At 42.6% G+C, this 12,451-nt stretch overlaps 1 protein-coding gene across 1 annotated transcript in view; it reads left to right on the top strand.

Annotated features, from left to right (window-relative positions):
• The window catches only part of CCDC125 (coiled-coil domain containing 125), a 29,558-nt gene that overhangs the window by 4,050 nt on the left and 13,057 nt on the right, over positions 1 to 12,451 (top strand). Inside the window, exons 3-5 of the mRNA XM_018565207.1 lie at positions 2,311 to 2,397; positions 3,526 to 3,603; positions 11,632 to 11,717. Coding sequence (XP_018420709.1) covers positions 2,311 to 2,397; positions 3,526 to 3,603; positions 11,632 to 11,717 — 251 coding nt within the window. The remainder of the gene's footprint in view (positions 1 to 2,310; positions 2,398 to 3,525; positions 3,604 to 11,631; positions 11,718 to 12,451) is intronic.

The raw sequence follows: 12,451 nt of genomic DNA, 5'->3' as shown, positions 1-12,451 counted from the left end.
TATGCAATACACCTTGGTCAAGTGTCCCTCATATCCTGCAATTAGATAGTGAAGGAGCAGATTGATAAGGCAATTCCTGTGCTCTTCACTTCGCAAAGCAATAGAGTGCTTATTTGCTCCGACCCTCATTTTCACTGCCAGAAAGCCAGTACCTCCTTCTCTGTAATTAAGCAAGTTGTATACAAAAATACACGGAATGGCATTCATTACATAACTGGATGAAATATAAAAAATACTATCTGCCTGGTATTCAGCTTTAATGGTACATGAAAACTAGAGTCAGGGAAACACTGGGCGTCCCTGCTTTTCTTTACAATGATCTTGTTTCTTTGAGAATGTTCCTAGTTTGGTTTTGCCTCCTAATTGGTTTTGGAGTTTTACCAGTATTTGCTTTTAGACACATTGACCTGGGATTGTAAGTCCTTCTTAACCAGTTATACAAGTTCCTCAGCCTCAGGACTATACACTGCTTACAGTAGAGAGAATGAATGTATAGAATAAGCAGTGCTTTTTCTGCAGAGAGTGTACCAGTGCTTTAAATAATGACTAATCTTTTTTTAAAGGAATTGGATTTCATAATTCCAAGACAAGTTAGTTTTACAGAGGTTGTGAGCTTAAGGGAGCTGAAGTGGTACACAACAGGTTGTGGTTACTATTAAGCTTCAAGGGAAGAGAGGTCTTGCATGAATTTGCAGACCTGTGTCTTCAGAGTGCTCCATAAACTGCTAAGCATTCAGTGGAAAGGTGAGGAAATAGAAAAGAGTGGATTCTGCTGGTACCGATTTATCAGAGGAATAATGTGTCCGATGTCACTTGTAAGTGGCCAGGCTGTGGTGTCTACAGGTACCCACATAGGCCAAAATGACTGGATAGAGTGACTATGATCTCACAATTGAGTGTGCTATTAGCTGTTGGATACAGGCTACACAGTGCATTCTCCGCCTACAGTTGAGCTACCAGTGAATTGAGTTGTGATGTTTATCTGTTCACATTTGGTATTTGTACATTGACTGTGCATATGTTTGAACAATGGTTGTTTCTAGAGGTGCACCGAAATGAAAATGTAAAAAAACGAAATTAAAAAAAAAAAATGTCAGACCGAAACCGAAATTTGTTTTTTATTTTAACTTTAAAAAAAAAAATGTATATTTTATTTTTTATAACTTTTTACATTTTTAAAATATTTGTATTTATGAATTTTTTATTAAATATTTTAATTTGTTTACTTTTAGGGACTTTGGGGAAATGTTAGGGGTCTAAACAGACCCCTGATATTTCCCTTTTAAAATAGAAAAAGAGGACACAGAGTCTTCAATCTCCTCTTTTTCTGCAGCCCCTGTTATAAATGAACATGAGTGTTCCTGTTCATTCATAACATGAGGACATAGTGTGTTTACTATAACCACAATCATCAATGAACAGGAGGTGATGTAGATCACTTCCCATTCATTCATAATTGAGGATATAGTAACCATACCATTCCTCAATTATGTACAAACACTCAGAGATCACTAAGTGTTTGTACCCTGCTCTCCTTCCTGACAGGCTGTCACAGGAGGCTGAGCGAGTGGAGCTCAGCCTCCTGTGACAGCACGGGCTTTCTCTGCCCACACCGCTCACCTCCGATCTGTGACAGGAGGCTGAGCGGTGCAGGGAGGAGAGACGCCGGCCGCGCACAGTGCTCTCCTCCTGCAGCGCTCGGCCGCCTGTGAAAGTTTCTCTCCTCCCCGCTCGGACACAGAGCAGCGCCCAGCGTGGAGGAGAGAAAGCACGGATGCGCAGCTGTATCGGCCAGAAAATTGCACTTTCGGCATTATGCCAAAAGTGCCATTTTCGGTCGATATGTTTCAGCGGCCGATGTATCGGTGCATCCGTAGTTGTTTCCCAAGAAATATATATATTTGAAAAGTAGATCTCCAGACGAAAAATAGTGGGAGCCCCTGGTCTAGATGAAGCTGTTTTTCTGTATGTTGTCCTATGTGACAAGAAATCTATCCTGCATTTTATCATTGTTCTTGTCAAGGCTGCAGGTTCAAACCTGGATTCAATCTAGTAAAGACCGAGCTTATATAAAGTCAAGCAACAGTGTAACTAGCCATGTAACTTATGTAGGACCCTAGTGCAGTAGAGGACCCAGCGGAGGTTTAAAATTATTTTACTTTGGGGGTCCCATCATGGATACAGTGAAGATCTCTCTGTGGGCAACAATGACACTTAATATACTTGAATAAACATTTTAGTCCCAGTTGATTTTGATTTGTTAACTTATCTCACCGCTGTGTATCAAACATGTTTCATTCATTGCTCTAGGAAGTTGACTTGTTAAGAGTTGAACTTGAGGCTTCTCAAAGACAGCTAGATGGGAAAGATGAAGCACTGAAGATTCTGCAGAGCATGGTTAGTTATATGGAGCGTCTCACTACACGTACATGCGGCTGAATTTGCAGCATGCATTCAGTATACAGAGAATGTTAGTTAGTAGTAATAACTGCAGCATATGTTTATTTTTGTGCTTTCATTTGCTACTGTAAATACAGACATATATGATTACATTTTTTGATGGAAAAATTGTTTCCCATAGTATCCATTCTCCTGAAAAGGCTCTTCATTTCAAATTAATAAAGTACATGACACTTAAAATTCTACAAACCCTGGAAAAATTACAGGATAGGCATGATAAGCAAAGGTTCACTTTATGAAGGGAAGCAGTGTGTTCATACCATCTCTGTACTCCCCTGCCACCAGGCTGCTAAAGAAATACTCCGTACTTCCGGTTGGGCAACCATGCAACACTCCCCCAGTCTCTGCACAACGCCGCAGCCTGTGCTTGAGTTGCCAAACACTAGGTCCAAGAGGTGTCATGTGGGCATGAGTATAGGAAGTTATGGACACCGGCACTCCAAAGTAGAATAACGTCTTTTTATTGACGTGTCATGCAACAATACACTTATTGCAACGTTTCGGGGTCACACAGGATCCCCTTCATCAGGCAGAACAAGTGAAAATTACAAACCGATATGGACAAGTATTAACACACATCCTTGTATGTGAGGTGACCAATACCACTGCCCAAAAGTGATCCTATGACGTCATTTCCCGCCACAATTCAAAATCATGTGGGCATGAGGGACAGCATGCATAGTCATGTGTAGGCTTCAATTTCCTGAACGCCGTACAGGTTCACTGTTGGCAAGATGGTACAGGTGTCAAGTAAAGGTAACATTTTCCCCATTTTATAGAAATTTGTCGGTGCTAAAACAAAAACAGAGGCACCATGACCCACAAATAGCAAGGCTGCGCCCCAATTACAGGTTTTTCAAAAGATCAATAGTCAGGAACTATATAATACTACAGATGACCCATTTTCTGTAAATCCTGGCTCAATGTTCTTGAAAGCAAGGATCTGATAATATGGTATGAGACTTGAAGAATGCCTGACACGGAGAACTGGTATGGTAATTCTTCTGATGATTTAAAGCCTCAGCTATCAATACACAGAATTAGATATTCATTTGCATTTTTCAGGCTGTGTTTGATAAGGCAACCGGTCACACCAAGGAAATGCTGCAGAAAGCGGGGGAGCATCGGAGATCCCTCGAAAAGGTAAGAGTCACGTTATTACAGTAACATGTAATACATTAAACTCTGGGAACTCAGACGCTTACTGAATGCCGTTGTTTATTAACCTTCTGCTGACCCAATATGCCCCAAATTCTCGATCACATATCAGTTTAATCCTCTACAAATCTTCCATACTGACAAGAAATGTTTGCTTGATCTCTAGTGTCTTGAATTGGTTTCATGGCTCTAATGCCCTCTGCTCTTATCTAGAATCATTTAGAAAGCATTGGGTGCCTTCTCTCCTTGACTCACGCCATATATAGGTTTGAAAATAGTAGTTAGTCACATTTAACTGGACTCGTTCTGTAATGTTGAAGACCATTTCGTAGCTTATCTGAGCCACATGTTCAGTTCTAATGAGTGCCAGGAACGTACCCCAACATTTATATCCACGCAGAGATCACAGTCACCATGGAATGTGCCAAGGCAGATGTTAATTGTCGTAGAACAGTATGGTAAGTGTGAACGTTGTCAAACCACCCTGTTCTAGTTGTATAATCCCATTGTTGGTGTCATGAAGTCTATATGAGTACTAATTATTAGATTCTTGATGAATGAAGGTGTGAATTGTTGTCAAATCACCAGGGTAGTGATGTAAAAACTGTATTATATGAGTGACACGAAAGGGGAGCCCACCCACTGCGACTCGCTAACCGGAGTGGGTTCCTCGTCCGTAGGAGGAGGGAAGGTGCTTACTTTGGGCTGATAAAACACTCTTTGTGAAACCATCGTCACAGCATGTAATACTACAGCCTGCCACTGGAGGACGACACACCCAAAGTTAGCTTGCGGAACACACACGCAGATACAAATCTTACCTCCAATCTGGTGCACAGATACAAATCTTATATCCAATCTGGTGCACTCTAAGTGATTACCACACAATTCTGTGATTCCTCAAGCTAACCGACAAGCTAGAATCCTTGTTTTACCACTTACCCATTGCTCACACACACGACTCGCGGTAGTCTGCCACCACATGCAATTCTTCCACGGACTGGTCTGCTAGGAAACCATACACACACAGATCCTTCTCTGGCAGATCTGCTAACATATACACACTGACACGCACGCATGCAAATTACAATCACACACTGCAATTTCATACAGATTAATGGTGACCTTATAACCGAGCATACAGACACAAATAACCAGGGCTTGAAAAATCCACTTGTCCACTCGTCTGTGACGAGAGGACGGTGGAGCCCGACGAGCAGCTTCCCGGCCGGCCGTTGTAATTACACTGCCGGCCGGGAGCTTTACATTCAAGCGATCGATCACTTGTATTAGCAGCTGTCACTGCCGTTGCCGGTCCCGAGATCCGCTGTGCCCGATACGGCCGGGACCGGCAACGGCTCTGTAACAGGAGATCAAAGGGAGTTCAGTACACGAACTCCCTTTTATCTCAACTCAGTCCACGAATGCAGGAAGTGATGTATATTACATCACTTCCTGCATTCAGTGTCACTCTCCAGCTAGAGAAGCTGATGAAGCAGATCTCTGCTTCATCAGCTTCTCTGGGGGTCCCTAGGTGACATTAGGGGTCTTGGAGACCCCTGATGTCTCCATAAAGAGGACCTGTCATGTAAATTTGCTATCACATAGGGGGCTTCTTAGCCACCCATGTAATAGCAATAAAGTTGTGTAAAAAAAAAAAAAAATTAAAGAAGCATAAAAAAAAAACTTTTAAGTCCCCGCCCCCCACATACACACGTAGATATGCGTCGGGTGTGCCTACGTGCGAAAACGACGATTGCGCCTATTGTGCCGCACATGTTACATATTGCCGCAAACGTCGGAGTGAGAGCAATAATTTTAGAGCCATTAATCACTGATAACACTAAACTGATGAGCGGTAAAAGCGTTTTAATCGTCGCCTGCGGGCTTTTTTTGCGATTTTGCAGGCGCACGCAATTTTAAGGCTTGACATGTTTGGTGTCTATTTACCCTACGTGACCCTGACTTTTATGTTTTACTAAAAATATTGGTAAGAATAAATGTTTTATAACAGAACATAGGGAAACTTACGTTCCCCGTGGTGATTATTAACCTCCAAAAGAAAGCTCTATCTTTTCCCCAAAACATTTTAACATAAATTGCAAGGTGATAGTCCGGTCATGCTGACTGGTGACATTTTTGACTGACTGGTCAGACACCATCAAATTTTTCAAGCCCTGCTAATAACAATGACCAATGTCTCCAGGAGGATGAATTTGTAGTTTAGTACACTAAAAGCCACTTATTAATTTTATGGTTTAATATACATAGGCAGGCAGGCAGTGCATAGAAAATATGTACAAAAGTAGAAAGAAAGGCAATGACATACAACAAATATTGGCTAATGACATAAAATAAATAGGAGAAAAAACTTTACCGTTGGGCAGTATTGTTTGTCCTACAGGGAGAACGCCGGAAATCTGTAAACGCTGTGTAAACGCTGTGGGGGGAGTTTATCATAACCGGAGCAGACAAAATCTGGAGCAGCTGTGCATGGCAACCAATCAGCTTCCACCTTTCATTTTCAAAGCCTAACTGGACAAACTGAAGAGAGAAGCTGATTGGTTGCCATAGGCAACTACTCCAGATTTGATAAATTCCCCCAGGCCCCCCCCGGTGTTCTTAAATACACTCTCCCAGACGAATACAAGTCCCATGATTCCAGCCCCCCAATTTATTGGGATCTGAGTGTGGAATGGGCTGTAGTCCTTTGGCCAATCCTTTCAGCTTACCTGCTGGGAGGAAAGGTTCTGCCTTCTAAAGTGGTCATAAGATATTTGGGCCAGCCGGTTCTGATGTCTGGATTAGGGAAAGGACTTCAGAGTGTCAGCCCAACCGCAACAAGTCCACTCACCGCATTGCTGCTGCAAGTATACCCCAAATAACCATTTTGTCAGTTTCAAGGGGATTGTGTCAAACCGACACCTACAATTTTATATGGGCACGTATGACAACCATTCCCAGATGGTGAGGTGCCAGTGTATAGAGATATCTTTTGTCCCCGGCTGTGGTCTGTAGTCGAAGAGTCCAAAGATGCACAGTTCTATCTTGGCCATTTAACAGCTGGGTGTGAATTAGGCCCGAGCTGCCTATTCAAATTCTAACGTTGACATCTGCTCCTTTGTGAACATCTGATCAGCGAATTATAAAATATCTGGTGATATCAATTCTTCTATACATTGATATCAACTCTTATGAATTCCTTCTATACATTACATTGATATCACAATGAGGAAAACAGATACAGTTGAATCCCCTTTTTAGGGATGATTGCTCCAGTCTGGTGTAGATTGCCTCCTTCACACCTCTTGTGAACCAGTTGGCCCCTTTGTACAAATTGTGCCCCTCACTATCCTTGAAAGAATGTCCCTTTGCTTTAAGGTGAAGGAAAACTGTCTTGACTTGTCAAATTTGCCTTCATATGTTTTCCCATTAATTTGTTGTTTTGTCTCCCCAATGTACATATCTTTGCATTCCTCATTACACTGAAATACATGTACAAATGTACTTTGCTTGTGTTTGGGTGTTAGGTCTTTTGGATGTGCAAGCCTTTGTCTCTGTGTATTGCTTGCCTTGAAAGACGTTGGTGTAGCAATAAGATACATATTGTTATATACTTCTACAGAGCTGAAAATTCATTTGATGAGGTATGCAAGGATTACAAAATAGAAAAGGTGTTTGTAGATGCAGAAGGACAAGTAACTCTTGTAGAACTGAGTAGAAATACTGGCTTGGTCCCCTAACTCAGCACAACCGTACAAGTGAACAGAGACTGCAGAGTCAGCTCCCACAGATGTCCTACTCTGTCCTCACTGTAATATAGGGTAGAGTGCCATTATCCTTTTACTGCCTGCGTGTGTGTGTATTGAATGATTTGGCTTAGTTCAGCTTTTCTACTCTGGCTCTTTGGAACCAGCTAGAAGCTTCACATTTGGATGCCTGATTGATGGGTATCTACAGACTGGTAATATTAATTCAAGCAAATTCCAGGAAACTTACCTTTTGTGTATGTTCTTGATTTCTTTGGTAGCTGTTAGACACAACGATCCATTCATTCTTTTTAGATCTAAGTCTGGGTCTGGTTACTCTCTTCCAATATACACTGACTGAACAAACATTATTGTTGGAAAGTTTAAGATTCATCATTGTCTTAACTGTATTCATTACTTTTCTGGCTGATAAACCTCACCGCCTGTACTTCAGTTGGTTATACAGGCAGTCCCCGGGTTACAAACAAGATGGGGACTGTAGGTTTGTTCTTAAGTTGAATTTGTATGTAAGTTGGAACAGGTACATTTTTTAAGTGTAACTCCAGCCAAAAAAAATGTATTTTGGTTTTGGATAGCATATGGAAGGGTTTACCCCCTGTAAAGTTTGTTTTGCTGTGTGTGCCCCCGTTCAGAAGATTTCACCTCACTTTCTGTCCCTGTGACAATTGGATTTTGAAAATGTTGGGTTGTCGTGGAAACAAGGATTGGTGATAAAGCTTCAGTGGGGACACCTTTTTTCCATGATCCCTTTTACGGGAGTGAATTTCCTTTCCTAGGGGCAGATTTCCTGTCACTTCCTATTTTCTCAAGGACAGGAAGTGAGATTAAATCTTTCTAATGAGGATACAGACAGCAGTAAAAACCTCACTGTGACCCAGAATAGGAAGCGTGCACCCTTCGTCTGCACGTCTAACAAGAACCAACTTCCTGTAATGTATGTACAGTACTACAAACCAGACCCAAAAAGACAGGCACTCCTTGTTGGCACAAGCATGGTAATATTACAACTACCCCTGCTGAACAGTAATAGTTTCCATTTGTAAGTAGGAGTCGGATGTATGTAACTCGAGGACTGCCTATACTTACCACTGCTTCGTTTCTGTGGCTGTTCTTGTAAATATGTACAACTATACCAGTCATTAGTCATAGGCAGAGCTGTAGCCAGCTCCTTTTGCGCCCGAGGCAAGAACAGAAAATTGTGCCTCCCAACAGACGTGTGCGGTATGTGACGTCATGCGCCCTGCCTCCAGGATGGAGTCTTTGCACATGTTACATGTCTAGTAATATGTGTGTGACTTTGTGTGTGTCTTCGTGGATAGATCTAAACAGACCCCTGACATTTCCCTTTTGAAATAGAAAAAGAGATTGAGGACACAGAGTCCTCTACCCATACAGGTGGGGAGAGCAGCTGGGATCGGAGGAGAAGCTGGAGCCTGTGCCGTTCCTCTTCTCCCTGCTAGGCCGTGGCTGTTTTGGCCGCCTGGCGCCCCTGTTGCCTATGGCGCCCTGTGCGAGGGAGCGCAGACAGTCTGGTCCTGGCTGCGCCCCCTCTCAGCTGCGCCTGAGGCGAGTGCCTCACTCGCCCCATGGGAGCTACAGCCCTGGTCATAGCCATATTATAAACCAACACCAAAACACTGCTGATGAGGGTTATTGAAATTGAGTGAAATTAATACGGCCTTACAGTGCAGTCTCTTGGCTTTAAGTTGAGGGTATACACATCCATATTGGAGGAAGGCTTTAGGAACTACAGCTGTTTAATATGTAGCCCCCTCTTTTTCAAGAGACCAAAAGTAATTGGACAGTTGACTCAAAAGCTGTTTCATGGACAGGTGTGGGCTATTCTTCATTATTTCTTCATCAGTTAACCAGGTAAAAGTTCTGGAGTTGATTCCAGGTGTGGCATTCACATTTGGAAGCAGTTGCTGTGTACCCACAACTTGCGGTCCAGTGGAGCTCTCAATGCAAGAGAAACAGGCCATCCTTAAGCTGCAAAAAAAGAAATCCATCAGAGAGATAGCAGGAACATTAGGAGTGGCCAAATCAACAGTTTGGTACATTCTGGGAAAACAAGACAGAAACTGGAGCAGCTGTGCTTGGCAACCAATCAGCTTCTCTCTTCAGTTTGTTCAGTAAAGATTTAAAAATGAAAAAGAGAAGCTGATTGGTTGCCATACACAATTGCTCCAGCTTTTGTCTGCTCCAGTTTTGATAAATTCCCCCCACTGTATGTTATCTACTTATGTACAAGTTTTCTATTGTAGCAAGCTGTGCTTTTCTTTCAGTGTTATTCTCTCAACGCTGGTAAAGCATTTTTATCAGGTAAATACTCTGCTGGGTTTGATCTGGCACTTAATGTTTGCTGATAGATTAGTGATAACTCAAATTAACCTGCACTTCCCATTACTGCCTCCCAGACAGTGAAGCAGAGATTGATGTTTTGAATTGCATATGTGACTTTCAGAACAGGGGATGATCATCCCAGGGTCTGATTCCATGTATTGAATATGTGACTTCCAAGACAGGGGATCATCATCCCAGGGTCTGATTCCATGTATTGCATTTGTGACTTCCGGGACAGGGGATGATCATCTCAGGGTCTGATTACTTGTATTGCATTTGTGACTTCCAGGACAGGGGATCATCATCCCAGGGTCTGATTACTTGTATTGCATGTGTGACTTCCAGGACAGGGGATGATCATCTCAGGGTCTGATTACTTGTATTGCATGTGTGACTTCCAGGACAGGGGATGATCATCCCAGGGTCTGATTCCATGTATTGAATATGTGACTTCCAAGACAGGGGATCATCATCCCAGGGTCTGATTCCATGTATTGCATTTGTGACTTCCGGGACAGGGGATGATCATCTCAGGGTCTGATTACTTGTATTGCATTTGTGACTTCCAGGACAGGGGATCATCATCCCAGGGTCTGATTACTTGTATTGCATTTGTGACTTCCAGGACAGGGGATGATCATCTCAGGGTCTGATTACTTGTATTGCATGTGTGACTTCCAGGACAGGGGATCATCATCCCAGGGTCTGATTACTTGTATTGCATGTGTGACTTCCAGGACAGGGGATGATCATCTCAGGGTCTGATTACTTGTATTGCATGTGTGACTTCCAGGACAGGGGATCATCATCCCAGGGTCTGATTACTTGTATTGCATGTGTGACTTCCAGGACAGGGGATGATCATCTCAGGGTCTGATTACTTGTATTGCATGTGTGACTTCCAGGACAGGGGATCATCATCCCAGGGTCTGATTACTTGTATTGCATGTGTGACTTCCAGGACAGGGGATGATCATCTCAGGGTCTGATTACTTGTATTGCATGTGTGACTTCCAGGACAGGGGATCATCATCCCAGGGTCTGATTACTTGTATTGCATGTGTGACTTCCAGGACAGGGGATGATCATCTCAGGGTCTGATTACTTGTATTGCATGTGTGACTTCCAGGACAGGGGATCCTCATCCCAGGGTCTGATTACTTGTATTGCATTTGTGACTTCCGGGACAGGGGATGATCATCTCAGGGTCTGATTACTTGTATTGCATGTGTGACTTCCAGGACAGGGGATCCTCATCCCAGGGTCTGATTACTTGTATTGCATGTGTGACTTCCAGGACAGGGGATGATCATCTCAGGGTCTGATTACTTGTATTGCATGTGTGACTTCCAGGACAGGGGATCCTCATCCCAGGGTCTGATTACTTGTATTGCATGTGTGACTTCCAGGACAGGGGATGATCACCTCAGAGTCTGATTATCTGTATTGCATATGTGACTTCCAAGACAGGGGATGATCATCTCAGGGTCTGATTACTTGTATTGCATGTGTGACTTCCAGGACAGGGGATGATCACTTCAGAGTCTGATTATCTGTATTGCAAGTTCCTTCCTGTTGAGTCTTTAGGACCAGAAAATGAAAGGAAATCGCCCCAATAGGAGATAGTTGTAAAAAAACAATGATATTGTAGCCTTTTGTTCTACAGAACGCCAACTCCCCGCTGTAGTCAAATCATAAGCTGCAGCATTCAGCACTCATGCATGTAGTGCTTTAGGTTTCCTGGTCCTTGATAAGGAAGTATGTAATGGATGAAACGTCAGCCACGGCATATAGCTTATCAACACAAATACAGTCTGATGTTTCACACGGCCTCACTGTTTAAGCATAGTGGTGATACTATTAACCTATACTAACCCTTGTGCGTTGTGTGTATTTGCAGGAGATAAATGTGCTGCAGTGGGAAATAGAGTTTGATCAGGTGAGGTTGAAGAACCTGGAGGAGTCCTGGAAGGAGAAATATGAACGGTAAGTCTATTCATCTGGCTCAGAGGTTTTGCAGGAAGAAGGAAAACAAACGTTTTAAACTTTTTAGATATTTAGTTATCAGAATAAGATATATATATTAGCTAAGTCCACCTTCCTTTACTTGCATCCTTTTTAAGGCCCCGTCCACACCTGTGCAATTTAATGAGCATTGCCCAACGCATGTTAATGCACAACAAGAGCATTGCCAACATTTTCTATGGGGCCTGTCCATTCCTGGTTTCTGCTCTGGCATGCCTTGGGAAAAGTAATACATGCTATTTTTGGTGCATCAATGCACATTTGTAGCCTCATAGACTTCAATAACAGTGCACAAAAATGCATTTTCATGTGTTTTAACACAGGAGAACAACCCCCAACCCCTAGCAAGCTCTACTTTATTTGACGTTCATTGGCTAAAATGAAAACAGATAAAAAACATGTGTCGACACACTTAAAAAATCGCACTAAAAACACTTATGCAAAAGTGTGAGCTTAGTCCATGGATTCTGTTTCTTTAATTCATGTTATTTATTTCTTTAATATTGAAAAAGAAAATGGCATCTACCCAGTCCTTTTAAAAGTACCCAGAAAGGTGCCCACTGAGAGGGGTTACTAGTTACATAGAAGACCCACTAGCGCTCAACCATACTAGGCCGCAAAGACTCATGCTATGACTAAGGCCCAGTAGGGCTGAAACATGTAAGAGGGTGTTGCTTTTATTCTTGAATGAAATA

This window comes from Nanorana parkeri, unplaced genomic scaffold, assembly GCF_000935625.1.
Source record: "Nanorana parkeri isolate BGI_ZX_2015 unplaced genomic scaffold, ASM93562v1 scaffold822, whole genome shotgun sequence".
Taxonomy (NCBI): Eukaryota; Metazoa; Chordata; class Amphibia; order Anura; family Dicroglossidae; genus Nanorana; species Nanorana parkeri.
Note: the sequence above shows the minus strand (reverse complement) of the source record. Positions and strands in the feature narration are given on the sequence as shown.